Source organism: Gekko japonicus, unplaced genomic scaffold (genome assembly GCF_001447785.1).
Source record: "Gekko japonicus isolate JY-2015 unplaced genomic scaffold, Gekko_japonicus_V1.1 scaffold3962, whole genome shotgun sequence".
Lineage (NCBI taxonomy): Eukaryota > Metazoa > Chordata > Lepidosauria > Squamata > Gekkonidae > Gekko > Gekko japonicus.
In genome coordinates, this window is record NW_015164779.1 from 6038 (window position 1) to 18735 (window position 12698).

The window sequence follows — 12698 nt, forward strand, 5'->3', positions numbered from 1 at the left end:
CCACCACGCCCTGTCAGAATTCCAAATGTGCCCACAGGCTCAAAAAGGTCGTGGACCCCAGGCATAGAAGGAAGATGGTGGGCCTCCTTGGAGAAGGATTTCCATCGTCTCGACACCCCCACCAAGAATGCCTTCTCTCCTGTATCGCAGGGCTGTAGCCAGGATGAGGCCAGCAATCGTGCTGTCATAGCAACAATGATTTGCCCCACCTATTATTTTAAGAAGAGAGAGAAGAGAGAAGAAGAGATAGGATTTATACCCCGCCTTTCACTACCTGAAGGAGTCTCACGAGTGGCTTACATTCTCCTTTCCCTTCCCCTCCCCACAACAGACACCCTGGGAGGTAGGTGGGGCTGAGAGAGCTCTCTCGAGGACTGCCCTTGAGAGGACAGCTCTGAGAGAACTTGTGACTGACCCAAGGTCACACCAGCAGCTGCATGTGGAGGAGTGGGGAATCAAACCTGGTTCTCCCAGATTAGAGTCCGCCCTCCTAACCCCGATACCAAACTGGTGTAGGTTCCTTTGTTTGCTTTGCAACCAGAACAAGAGACAGAGGTTTTTTTCTGGGGAAAGAGGCGCCGGAACTCTAGTATACTGAAAATTCATAAACTTCTAAATGTTTTTTAAAGGATTTTGTCGCAGGGGTTCCGGAACTCTGTTCCGGCGCATTCCCCCAGGGAAAAAGCCCTGACAAGAATGCATTCCAAACGAAGAATTCAAGGTTTCAGGTTGCAGAATTTTCGTACAGACTCCTATGTTTGAGAAAGCACAGGAATGGGAACTGTATACCTCAGAGCTGACTAGTATCACTGGATGAGAACCCCTGATCCGATCAGTGCAATTTGAAAGGCACGTCTCCGTTTTCTACCTCCATAGTCCAGAACTACGTTTCTACGCTCAATAAGAGGAGTTCAAGAGGTTTAGGTACACAAAGCGAGTGAGAAGAGCATCAACCAGCTGCCCCACGGCCAGGGTTCCCACAGGATGCTTCCACTGGCGGTGGTCTTGGACACCGTCGGCGTCAGGTAGATGACCACCACCTTTTCCTCTGGCTGGGGAAGTTCTTCCTTGTCGCAGGACTTGGACCGGGGCTTGCTGGCTTGGATGTCGTTCTGGAGGAGGTCATCCGCCGGGTTCTCCGAGCTGCCCAAAGCCACGCTGACCGAGACCTCCCGCCACCCGACATCATTCACGGCCCGGCAAGTGTAGATCCCCTCGTCCGCCTTGCTGAACTTCGAGACGGCCATGGAGCCGTTCCTGAAGACCAGAAAGCGCCCCGGGCTCTCCTCGGACCTTGCGTCCGCCAGCAAGTTGTCCCCTTCCCCTTCTTCCACATTCGGCCCGTTGATCACTACGGTTTGGCCGGACATCTGGATCTTCCAACCGATCTCCGGCTGCGGCTTTCCCACGGCGGTGCAGTCCAACAGAAGGCTGAGTCCGTCGTGCAGGACAGAGTTGTCCAGGCTGGAACGGTAGGTCAACCGGACGGAGGGAAGCATGCAGTCTAGGGCCAGGGTCCTGCCGAGGACGTGACCTTTCAACTCCTTAGGGGTGGCGCACGTGATGGATTCCTTCTCCGGGCTGGAAACGGGAGAGCTCTCGAGCCACCGTTTCAACCACCAGACCTTGCAGGAGCAATTGAAAGGGTTGTTGTTGATCTGCAGCAGGGACAGCGACGGCATGGAGTCGAAAGTCCCCTCGGAGAGGACGGCGAGCCTGTTGTCGTTCAGCCAGAGGGACCGCAGGGCCTTAAGGGTGGGGAAGGCCTCCGGGGGAAACTTCATGGAGTCGAAAGTCCCCTCGGAGAGGACGGTGAGCCTGTTGTCGTTCAGCCAGAGGGACCGCAGGGCCTTCAGGGTGGAGAAGGCCTCCGGGGGAACCTTCTCCAGATGATTGTTGCTCAGCTTCAGCAGCTCCAGGACGGTCAGGTTTCGCAGGTCCTGCCACGGGAAATCCGTAATCTGGTTGTGGCTGAGGTCCAGATTCCTCAGCTGTGCCAGGAAGCCAAAGGTGCCTTTCCCGATGGCGCTGATCTCGTTGTAGGTCAGCCACAGGCCCTGCAGGTTGCCGACGTCTACGAAGGAGTCTTCCCGGAGGGAGGCGATGCGATTGACGGACAACGTCAGGGTGGTGGCGTTGGAGGGAAGGCCAGCGGGGACAGCGCGGAGATCTTTGTAAGAGCAGTCCGCTATGTGACGGGTGTAGTTCTTCCTCGCCACACAGACACAGACTTCTGGACAGGCCTGAGCGTCTGCCACCAGAAACACGGCCGCTAAGAAGAACAGCAGGTCCATTATTTTGCCCCCTGTGAATGCAAAAAGAAAAGGAGATGGGTAATGGTTACGGTGCACCAGTCAACTTTTTGAGACATTAAGAACATAAGAGAAGCCATGTTGGGTCTTCCTCTTTTCCTAGCAGAACGTCATGATAAACGAACCTATAGTATCGGTACGTGTTTGGTGAACAGAAGTCTTTCGACAGCCAGGATCTAGTCTCAGAAGCATACATCAAAAAAGAAGCAGCCATTCTTTCAGTAGTATGACAGCCAGGTTGGTGTAGTGGTGAAGAGCGGCGGACTCTAATCTGGGGGAACCAGGTTTGATTCCCCACTCCTCCACATGCAGCCAGCTGGGTGGCCTTGGGTCAGTCAGAAGTTCTGTCAGAGCTGTTCTCTCAAGGGCAGTTCTCTCAGAGCTCTCTCAGCCCCACCTACCTCACAGGGTGTCTGTTGTGGGTAGAGGAAGGGAAGGAGATTATCAGCCGCTCCAGGACTCCTTCGGATAGTGAAGGGCGGGGTATAAATCCAATCTCCTCCTCCTCCTCCTCTTCTTCTTCTTCTTTGTACAATTTTATCCAGGAAATGAAAAGGTAACTCAGTCTTCTGATGAATGGTCTGGTGCCGTAGACAAGCACAGAGCGGTGACGTCATCTCTAACGCCTTTAGTAAACACAAAATAACAACTTGCAGGGCTCTTTTTGTAGAAAAAGCCCAGCAGGGACTCATTAGCATAATAGGCCACACCCAACAGCAAAACTCATTAGCATATTAGGCCACACCCTGACAGCGCCGCGCATTAGCACATTAGGCCACACACCCATGTTACCAGAAGTGTGCTCATCCAGCCACACCCACCTTTCCCTTCTTATTCTGTTTACCTTGTTTGTGGTCAAAACCCAGGGCTTTTTTTGGTAGCAGGAACTCCTTTGCATGTTAGGCCACACACCCCCTAATTGTAGCCAATCCTAATGAGTTCCTGCTGTTGGGTGTGGCCTATTATGCTAATGAGTTCCTGCTGGGCGTGGCCAACTCAGGAGCCAGCCGGAACTCCGTTCCTGTGCGTTCCTGCCCAAAAATAGCCCTGACAACTCGGATAGTCTCAGTGGGAAAGACCGTAATGCTAGGACTAGTTGAAGGCAGCAGGAAAAGAGGAAGACCCAACAGGAGATGGACGGACTGGACCAAGGAAGCCACAAAGACCCCCACTTTGCAACACCTGATCAAGTTCGTTAACAACAGGGAGTTGTGGAGAGGTCATGCATTGACATGGTCATCATAAGCCAGAAGCGACCTGGCAGCGCATAACACAAACTTTGTATCTATCACCCTTGTGCCAAAAGGACAAAATCGATCACCTGAAGAAAATCGATCACTTGAAATAATGGGGAAACATAAGGAGGAGGAGGAGGAGGAGGAGGAGGAGATTGGATTTATACCCCACCTCTGCTACCCAGAGGAGTCTCAGAGCGGCTCACAAACTCCTTTCCCTTCCCCTCCCCACAGCAGACACCTTGTGAGGTAGGTGGGGGCTGAGAGAGCTCTGAGAAAACTGTGGCTGACCCAAGGTCACCTAGCGGGCTGCATGTGGAGGCATCGAGTACAAGAGATTGCTTTTTCTTGGGGAAAGGGGAGAAAGGAGAAGGGGGAAAGCAAGTGGAAACAGCCAAAATGGGAAGAGGAAGAATCTCCTTTCCCTTCCCCTCCCCACCACAGACACCCTGTGAGGTAGGTGGGGGCTGAGAGAGCTCTCTCGAGGGCTGCCCCTGAGAGAACAGCTCTGAGAGAACTTGTGACTGACCCAAGGCCACACCAGCAGCTGCATGCGGAGGAGTGGGGGATCAAACCCGGTTCTCCTCACCACTACACCAGACTGGGGGAACTGAGTGAAGTCATAGCGAGTACTCGGGAAACCGGAAGTGGGCAGGATTCCGGCCACGCCCCTTCCATGTGTCCAATGGTCATCTGAATAAAACATCAACTTAGGAATTCCGGAACCAGATGGCCAAAGGAAAACGAATCATGGCTCACGCTGTTGTGAAGAAGTCTGAAAATCTAGCTCAGGCTTCCCCAAAGGGGTACCGATGACGCCCACTAACACCTTTCCTGGGGCCCGTCAAATATTTTTAGAAAGTGGGCGGGGCCACGTGGGGCTCCTGCCCAGCAAGTCATCTGATTGGCTGTTGGAGCTTTGATTGGCTGTGTGGATTTTTAAAAACGTTGGTTTGGCAGCACCGGCTCACAGCACAAGGCTCTCCACCGGGTGACCGAAGGTAAACTGCGGCAGCCATTTTGTGGATGGCCCCGCCTCTTGTGGCAGCCATTTTGTGGATGGCCCTGCCTCCTGTGGCAGCCGTTTTGTGGATGGCCCTGCCTCCTGTGGCAGCCGTTTTGTGGATGGCCCTGCCTCCTGTGGCAGCCGTTTTGTGGATGGCCCTGCCTCCTGTGGCAGCTGTTTTGTGGATGGCCCTGCCTCCTGTGGCAGCCGTTTTGTGTAGTGGTTAAGTGCGCGGACTCTAATCTGGGAGAACCAGGTTTGATTCCCCACTCCTCTACTTGCACCTGCTGGAAGACCTTGGGCAAGCCGTAGTTCTGATAAGAGCTGTTCTTGAAAAAGGGGCAGTTTCTGTCAAGAGCTCTCTCAGCCCCACCTACCTCACAGGGTGTCTGTTGTGGGGAGGGGAAGGGAAAGGAGTTTGTAAGCCGCTCTGAGACTCCTTTGGGTAGTGAAGGGCTGGGTATAAACCCAATCTCTTCTTCTTCTTCTTCTCCTGTGGCAGCCGTTTTGTGGATGGGCTCGCCTCCAGTGGCAGCCATTTTGTGGATGGCCCCGCCTCCTGCGGCAGCCATTTTATGGCTGCACCCTCCACACTATGCCCGAATTCTCAAGCTGCCCGCAGACTCAAAGAGGTTGGGGACCACTGATCTAGGCGGTAGCATAATTTGTGAGCTGGGGGACACTTCAGTCCCCTCCGTCCCTGTAATCTCCGTGACCTGTCCCTCAGCACGAATGAAAAACTCTATTGCGATGGTGTTTGTGGGGCTGTGACAGGGCGCCTTCCGAGAAGAGAGATGACCACATTTCCATAATGGAAAAGAACATCTCATTGCTGGACAGGCGAAGTCATCGTGCGACTTCCTAGAGAAATCCTGATCTCAGGTTCCCCTGGGCGGGTGAAATCATTGGAATCAGGCTGAGTGTAATACACGGAGCCAGACTGCCGAGGATTGGTCACTGGCAGGCCCAGGATCCAGGCCTGGATCTTTACTCCTCGTCTTTGCAGAAGGTCATCTCGGGTGCATGTTTTTAACTTGTACTGGGAGGCAACCAGATTCTGGATCTTGCTGCGACTGCAGCTGCGAGACCGGCTCTCTGTCGTGGTCATAGGAAACGTTTTCGACCCATTCTGCTTATTGCCAGGGTCATACCAATAGGAAAATGCTCCTTCTCTGGTTGCCATGAATTCAACCCTAAAATATCCTTGACGTAGGGCTGCCCTTTATCGATTGAGTACATTTTTAATCCCGTTTCATGAGCACATGAAGCAGCCTTCTACTGAATCAAAGGGGCTGCGGTGGCTCAAGTGGTTAAGATGCTAAACTGCAGGCTGTGGAAGGTCGGTAGTTCAGCAGTTCGAGACCCGAGTGTGCCGCATGACGGCGTGAGCTCCCGTCTCTGGTTCCAGCTCCTGCCAACCTAGCAGTTCGAAAGCAAGAAATTGCAAGTAGATAAATAGGTACCACCTCGGTGGGAAGGGAACAGCGTTCCATGCGCCTTGGTGTCTAGTCATGCCGGCCACATGACCACGGAAACGTCTTCGGACAGCGCTGGCTCTTCGGCTTTGAAACGAAGATGAGCACCGCAACCCTAGAGCTGGATTCGACTGGCTTTCGAGCAAGGGAGCCTTTACCTTTACCTTTTACTGAATCAGACCCCTGGCCCATCAATGTCAGTCTTGTCTACTCAGACCGGCAGCAGCTCAGAAGGGTCTCTTGCATAGTTTCACGTCACCTTGTGCCTGGTCCTTTGAGCAGGAGATGCCAGGGGTTGAACTCGAGACCTTCTGCACACCAAGCAGAGGCTCTACCGCTGAGCCACAGCCCCTCCCCAAGACACACATGAAGCTACTGTTTACTGAATCAGAGCCTTGGTCCATCAAAGTCAGTATTGCCTACTCAGGCTGGCAGCAGCTCTCCCGGGTCTCAGTCAAAGAGGTCTTTCCCATCACCTCCTGCCTGGCCCTTTTAAACTGGAGATGCCGGGGACTGAACCGGGGACCTTCTGCATGCCAAGCAGATGCTCCACCACTGACAGAGCTGCACATCATTCTCCTTTCCTCCATTTTATCCTCACCACTCCCAGCTAAACTAGAATTTGAGGGCAAGCGTCCGAGACACCCACATCCCTTTCTCTGTCTCTTTCAAGGATCCAGCTCTCCTGTCGCCCAAAGAATGGACCGTATCACTCACTTCCCAATGCAATGCAATATTCCACTGGGATCTAGGGTCCCAGTGCTGCCTCTACCCTACACACACACACACACACCTGATTCACTAAGGCTAGTTTTCACACACATCCGATAATGCACTTTCAATGCACTTTAGCAATCATTTGAAACCGTTAGGAAAACTAAGCTGCAAACCATTGATAAGGTACACTGAAAATACATTCTCCAGCGTGTCCGGAAGCAGCCAACGTCTCTGCCTCTAAGTCCGTCTGTCACGACATGGGAATCGTACTGTTTAACTTCTTATTTTTCCCTTTGAAACTGGTGGCTCAAAGTTGTAAGACAAATTTACAGCTTGCAACCATAAGGGGCGGAAATAGCAAGCGATCGTCGTCTCTGTGAACTCTTAGCGCTCACGGGATACTCTGAAATCAAAGCCTCTTTGGGGTGAGCTTCTCAAACTTTTTAGTTCCAACCCATCTTTAGTTTTGAAGAAGAAGAAGAAGAAGAAGAAGAAGAAGAAGAAGAAGAAGAAGAAGAAGAAGAAGAAGAAGAAGAAGAAGAAGAAGAAGAAGAAGAAGAATTTGAAAGGAGTCTCAGAGCGGCTTACAATCTCCTTTCCCTTTCCCCCAACACTGGCTCCTCTTATGTTCTTATGTAGTGGGGAATCACACCCGGTTCTCCCAGATTAGGGTCCACACTCCTAACCATTACGCCAAAATGCCGTAGAGCCCACTTTCCAAAGCGACCATTTCCCCCCAGGGAACCTGGTCTCTGTAGCCTGGAGATCGATTGTTGTTTTGGGAGGTCTCCGGGTGCCACCTGGAGATTGGCAACCACATGCAAGCAGGGCCGCTGGCTCTCAGCAAATTCTGGTTTTGACGCCCGTCTCTTCAGGGGTTACAGATTATTTGGTGAAAGGAGAAACGGCGGCCAATTCATCCACCCACTCATTCCTTAGAGAAAGAGAGAGTAAGCGATGGGAATGGAGAAGAGAAGGCGGGCGAAAGGAAATTGCGGGCTCTCCGCCTCTAAACCACAGCTCTCCCCACCACCACCACCACCCACCTCCCATCTTAGCATCCAGGCCCCCCTTCACCTCCCAGTGTCTTTCTAGCTCCATTTATTTCGGTTTTTAAGAATGTCTGGCATTCGTGTTGCAACGTCTTTGTTGCCTTTGGAGACAAAACAGAGCCAAACACACACACACACACGCACGCAGAGTTCTCCTCCTAGCACGAACACAGCAAGGCCTCGATTCGGCTCCTTTGTCAGAGTTTTCGGTGGCTTTGCCTGCCGTTGTTCAATCGGCCGTCCTTTGTGGATGGATCCATTTGAGGCGGTGTGTCAAGTCTGTCTGTGGCCGTAGAAAAGAGCAAGGGTCCAGCAGCAAACAAAGTTTGTGTCAGGGTGTGACCTGAAGAAGTGAGCGGTGACTCACGAACGCTCCTACCTTGGCACAGATTTTGATGGTTTGGTGTCGTGGTTAAGAGCGCGGACTCCAATCTGGGAGAACCGAGTTTGATTTCCCCACTCCTCCACATGCAGCTGCTGGTGTGACCTGGGGTCCGTCACGAGTTCTCTCAGAGCTGTTCTGTCAAGGGCAGTCCTCGAAAGAGCTCTCTCAGCCCCGCCTACCTCACAGGGTGCCTATTGTGGGGAGGGGGAGGGAAAGGAGATTGCAAGCCCCTCTGAGACTCCAAGTGAAGGGTGGGGTATATATCCAATCTCCTGCTCCTCCTCCTCGTCCTCCTCCTCTTCCTCTTCCTCCTCCTCCTCCTCTTCTTCTGCTTCCACTACTGGACTCTTGCCCTTTTCTGCTGCCACCCTTTGTAACGTCGACTTCAGACGTTTAACCAGGGCTTTTTTTGTAGAAAAAGCCCAGCGGGAACTCATTAGCATAATAGACCACACCCAACAGCATTAACTCATTAGCATATTAGGCCACACCCCTGACAGCACAGCTCATTAGCCAATCAGGCCGCACTCCCATGTTACCAGAAGTGTGGTCATCCAGCCACACCCACCTTTTGCTTGTTATTCTGTTTACCTTGTTTGTTGTCAAAACCCAGGGTTTTTTGCATGTTAGGCCACACCCCCCTAATGTAGCCAATCCGAATGAGTGTCTGCTGTTGGGTGTGGCCTGTTATGCTAATGAGCCCTTGCCGGGCGTGGCCAACTCGGGAGCCAGCCGGAACTCCGTTCCTGTGCGTTCCTGCCCAAAAATGGCCCTGTGTTTAACAAGCGGGAAGTTCTTCCCCTCTCTCCATCGCCACAAATGTATTTATGATTTCAGCGACTGGAGGGGGAAAGTACTTGAGAGGTTAGTTGGAGACAGCGTTGCCAACTCTGGGTTGGGAAATTCCTGGAGATTGGAAGGTGGACCCTGGGACGGGTGGGGTTGGGGGAGGGGATGGACTATCAGCAGGACATAATGCCACTGAGTTCCCCCTCCAAAGCAGCCATTTTCTCCAAGGTATCTGATATCAATAGCCTTGAGATCAGCCATAATTCTGGGAGATCTCCGGGGCCCAACTGGACGTTGGCAACTGTATTTGGAGAGGAAAGATGGCCATTCGGGGCAGGCTTATGAACGCCCCCTCCCCACCTGTCCTTTTGGCATTCCTCTAACCGCTGCGGCTTTTCACTTTCATCAGAGCCGGAAAGGGTGTTGCACATAAATCGGTGTGGCATTAAGGACGGTGGTCCATTCCCACAAACATCAGATGAGACGGAATACCAGTGTCCCGCCTCTACTGCTTCAGACGGAGATTGCACGTGGTGGAACACCCCTCTTCCTGCAAAAGGGGATCCCTGCACCAATGCTCCCTCTAAGCCAGTGATGGCGAACCTTTGAGAGACAGCATGCCCAAACTGCGACCCAAAACCCACTTCTTTATCGCAAAGTGCCAACACGGCAATCTAACCTGAATGCTGAGGTTTTACTTTAGAAAAAACAACTCATATGTTAACTTAAGATGATTCAAACAAAGTAAGGAAAGCGATCCCAAATGCTTTCGTTTACTTAAAATTATTTGGCAGAGAATTCGACACTTTAATGATGGTCTGGGCCTGTCTGGGGCGATGGCACGCGTGCCCACAGAGAGGGCTCTGAATGCCACCTCTGGCACCCGTGCCATAGGTTCGCCACCACTGCTCTAAGCTGTGGAGTCTTGTGAGCAAAAATTCTACTTTGTGAACTGCCAGCATTCAAGTTGTGAGCGAGCGATTTGGCTGCTGCGTAAATTAGTTGGCTCTGGAGCCCCATCCTTCCTGAGCTGAGACAAAAATCTATGAGGTGGAGGCTAAAAAATTGTGAGCTAGCTCACGCTAGATCAGCTTAGAGGGAACACTGCCCTGCACAGAGAAATGTAATTTCTCAGGGAGAAAGCCTGGTTCTCCCTTGGCACGCTAGTTTCCTTTTGCAACATTCCACTGTGCAAGATTGCGTCTGCAGCTCAAAGGGAGTGCATCCGGTTCTACTGCCTTATCTCTCCTTGTCAATAAAGCTACTGACTTGCGGTTGTTCCATAAACCACTCGGCAAGGGAGCCAGAGATATGATTTATGTTTCGTTTCGAATCCCACAAAATAAACGGATCCCGGTTTGTCATCTCTGCGGCATCCACGCAAATCGTGTTTGGCTTTTCGGAGCTGACCTCAGCAGCGTTCTTATTTTCTGCCCGCTGCAACCCTTTCTTCCCTGATAGCCTTTTCCCAAGCCTCGGCCATTGAAACACCCCCAACAGACTGTGTCCTGAAGTTCCACTTGGGTCACCAGCCACCAGGCAGTGAGGCCGTTACACTGTGTAAAGAAATACAAGTGGATCTGTAAAGTCCTAAACACAGTCATGTTGAAAATTTGAAGTATAAACAGCTAACATCTCAGCTAACGTCTAATAGTAAAGGTAAAGGTTCCCTTGCTCGAAAGCCAGTCAAATCCGACTCCAGGGGTGCGGTGCTCATCTCCGTTTCCAAGCCGAAGAGCCAGCGCTGTCCGAAGACGTTTCCATGGTCATGTGGCCAGCATGACTAGACGCCGAAGCGCATGGAACGCTGTTACCTTCCCACCAAAGTGGTACCTTTTTATCTACTTGCAATTTCTTTGTAGGTTGGCAGGAGCTGGGGCCAGAGACGGGAGCTCACTCCGTCACGCGGCACTCGGGTCTCGAACTGCTGAACTACCGACCTTCCGCTCTGCAGCTCAGCGTCTAAACTTCTAGCGGACTTGAAATGCAGGCTTTACAGATCCATTTGTATTTCTTTACCCAGCGTAACAGCCTCAGTGCTACGTTTTTGGTACTAAAACTTGCTTTCACGGTATTGCCAATGTCAATATTCCCTCTAAGCTGTGGAGTCTTGTGAGCAAAAATTCTGCTTTGTGAGCTCCTGGCATTAAAGCTGCGAGCGAGCTATTTGGCTGCTGCATGAATTAGTTTGCCCTGGAGCCCTCCTTCCCGAGCAAAGACAAAAAATGTGTGAGCCAGAGGCTAAAAAACTGTGAGCCAGCTCACACTAACTCAGCTTAGAGGAAACACTGGTTGCCATTATATTTATACCACCTCCAGGCAGTGGCTGGAGATCTCCTGGAATCCCCACCCATCTCCAGGGGGCAGAGATCAGTTCACCTGGAGAAGATGGCCACTCTGGAAGGTGGACTCTGTGGCATTAAAAGGTAAAGGTTCCTCCTTGCTCGAAAGCCAGTCGAATCCGACTCTAGGGTTGCGGTGCTCATCTCCGTTTACAAGCCGAAGAGTCAGCGCTGTCCGAAGACGTGTCTGTGGTCATGTGGCCAGCATGACTAAACACCAAGGCGCACGGAACGCTGTTACCTTCCCACCGAAGTGGTACCTATATTATCTACTTGCCATTTCTTGCTTTCGAACTGCTAGGTTGGCAGGATCTGTGGCATTAGACCCCACTAATATCTCTCCCCTCCCGACACCCCGCCCTCCTCAGACTCCACCCCACAAATCTCCAGGTACTTCCCAACCTGGAACTGGGCACTCAAAGTACCATAGTCCAGAGCAAACTCACGCAAGGGAAAAAAGGTTCCGAAAGCGCATCAGGAATCAGGCAAAGCAAAGAGGCATAAGCCGGGATGCATTTCGGTTTCGGAAGCCTTCGGCATTCAAAGACAGACCGTAAGGGAAGAATTCCCCCCTTTGTTTTTACCTCTCCGCCGGCTCTCCTTCCCTTCTTCTTCAGCGTCTCAGCCAGAAAACTGTATAAACGTTACATCCGGTCCGGACCGACTCGCGCATTCCAAAAATGTTATTAATAACAACCAAGTCCGGCCTACGACTCTGTGAGCCAGAAAAAAACGAGGGGGGGATATTTTTCCTCACAGGCCTTTCCAAAAACGCATTGAAATGCAACACTCCTGATTCTCCGCTTATTCGCTGTCCAGTGATTAACCCCGGGTTTTCTTTCACGGGGGTCAAGAGACCCTGAACTTCGCCTGTGGCCTACGGATCCCTTTTGCCTCTTCCAGGTCTGCTGGCCGATTCCCCTGGAGTTCTACCCGGCCCTCCCCTGCAGACTCCAAACTCTCAAGAAACACGACAAAAAGTCGATTTTGAGCCGCCCGCAACACCCTGGCCCCAATGACAACAGACAGTCCCAGGGCCAAATTGTTATCCCTCCCTTTCCTGTGATAAATTTGCTTAAAGAGACAGCCCGGGGCAAGACACAGAGAATGTTCCATCTCACGTTTCAAAGGAACGTGCTGGTTGTGGTGTGGCATGTAAAGTGTCCGGCTGGGATCTGGGAGGCCCGAGTTCGAATCCCCATTCTGCCCCAGAAGCTCACTTTCACACACACTGTGGTATCTCTGGCCTAAAAATGTATGTACCAAGAAAACCTAATTCCTTTGCCAAAAATAGCATCAATAAATCAGATAGTGCTTATTAATACCATAGTTATCCAATGTCATGGATTTTTAAAAATGTATGTATCACTGGGTAAAGGTTTACC

The 12698-nt window shown here is 51.7% G+C and overlaps 1 protein-coding gene across 1 annotated transcript in view; it reads right to left on the reverse strand.

Moving 5' to 3' along the window:
* Positions 1-920: 920 nt before the first annotated feature.
* ISLR2 (immunoglobulin superfamily containing leucine-rich repeat 2) overlaps positions 921-12698 on the reverse strand; it is a 33717-nt gene continuing 21939 nt past the window's right edge. Inside the window, exon 7 of the mRNA XM_015409731.1 lies at positions 921-2305. Coding sequence (XP_015265217.1) covers positions 921-2305 — 1385 coding nt within the window. The remainder of the gene's footprint in view (positions 2306-12698) is intronic.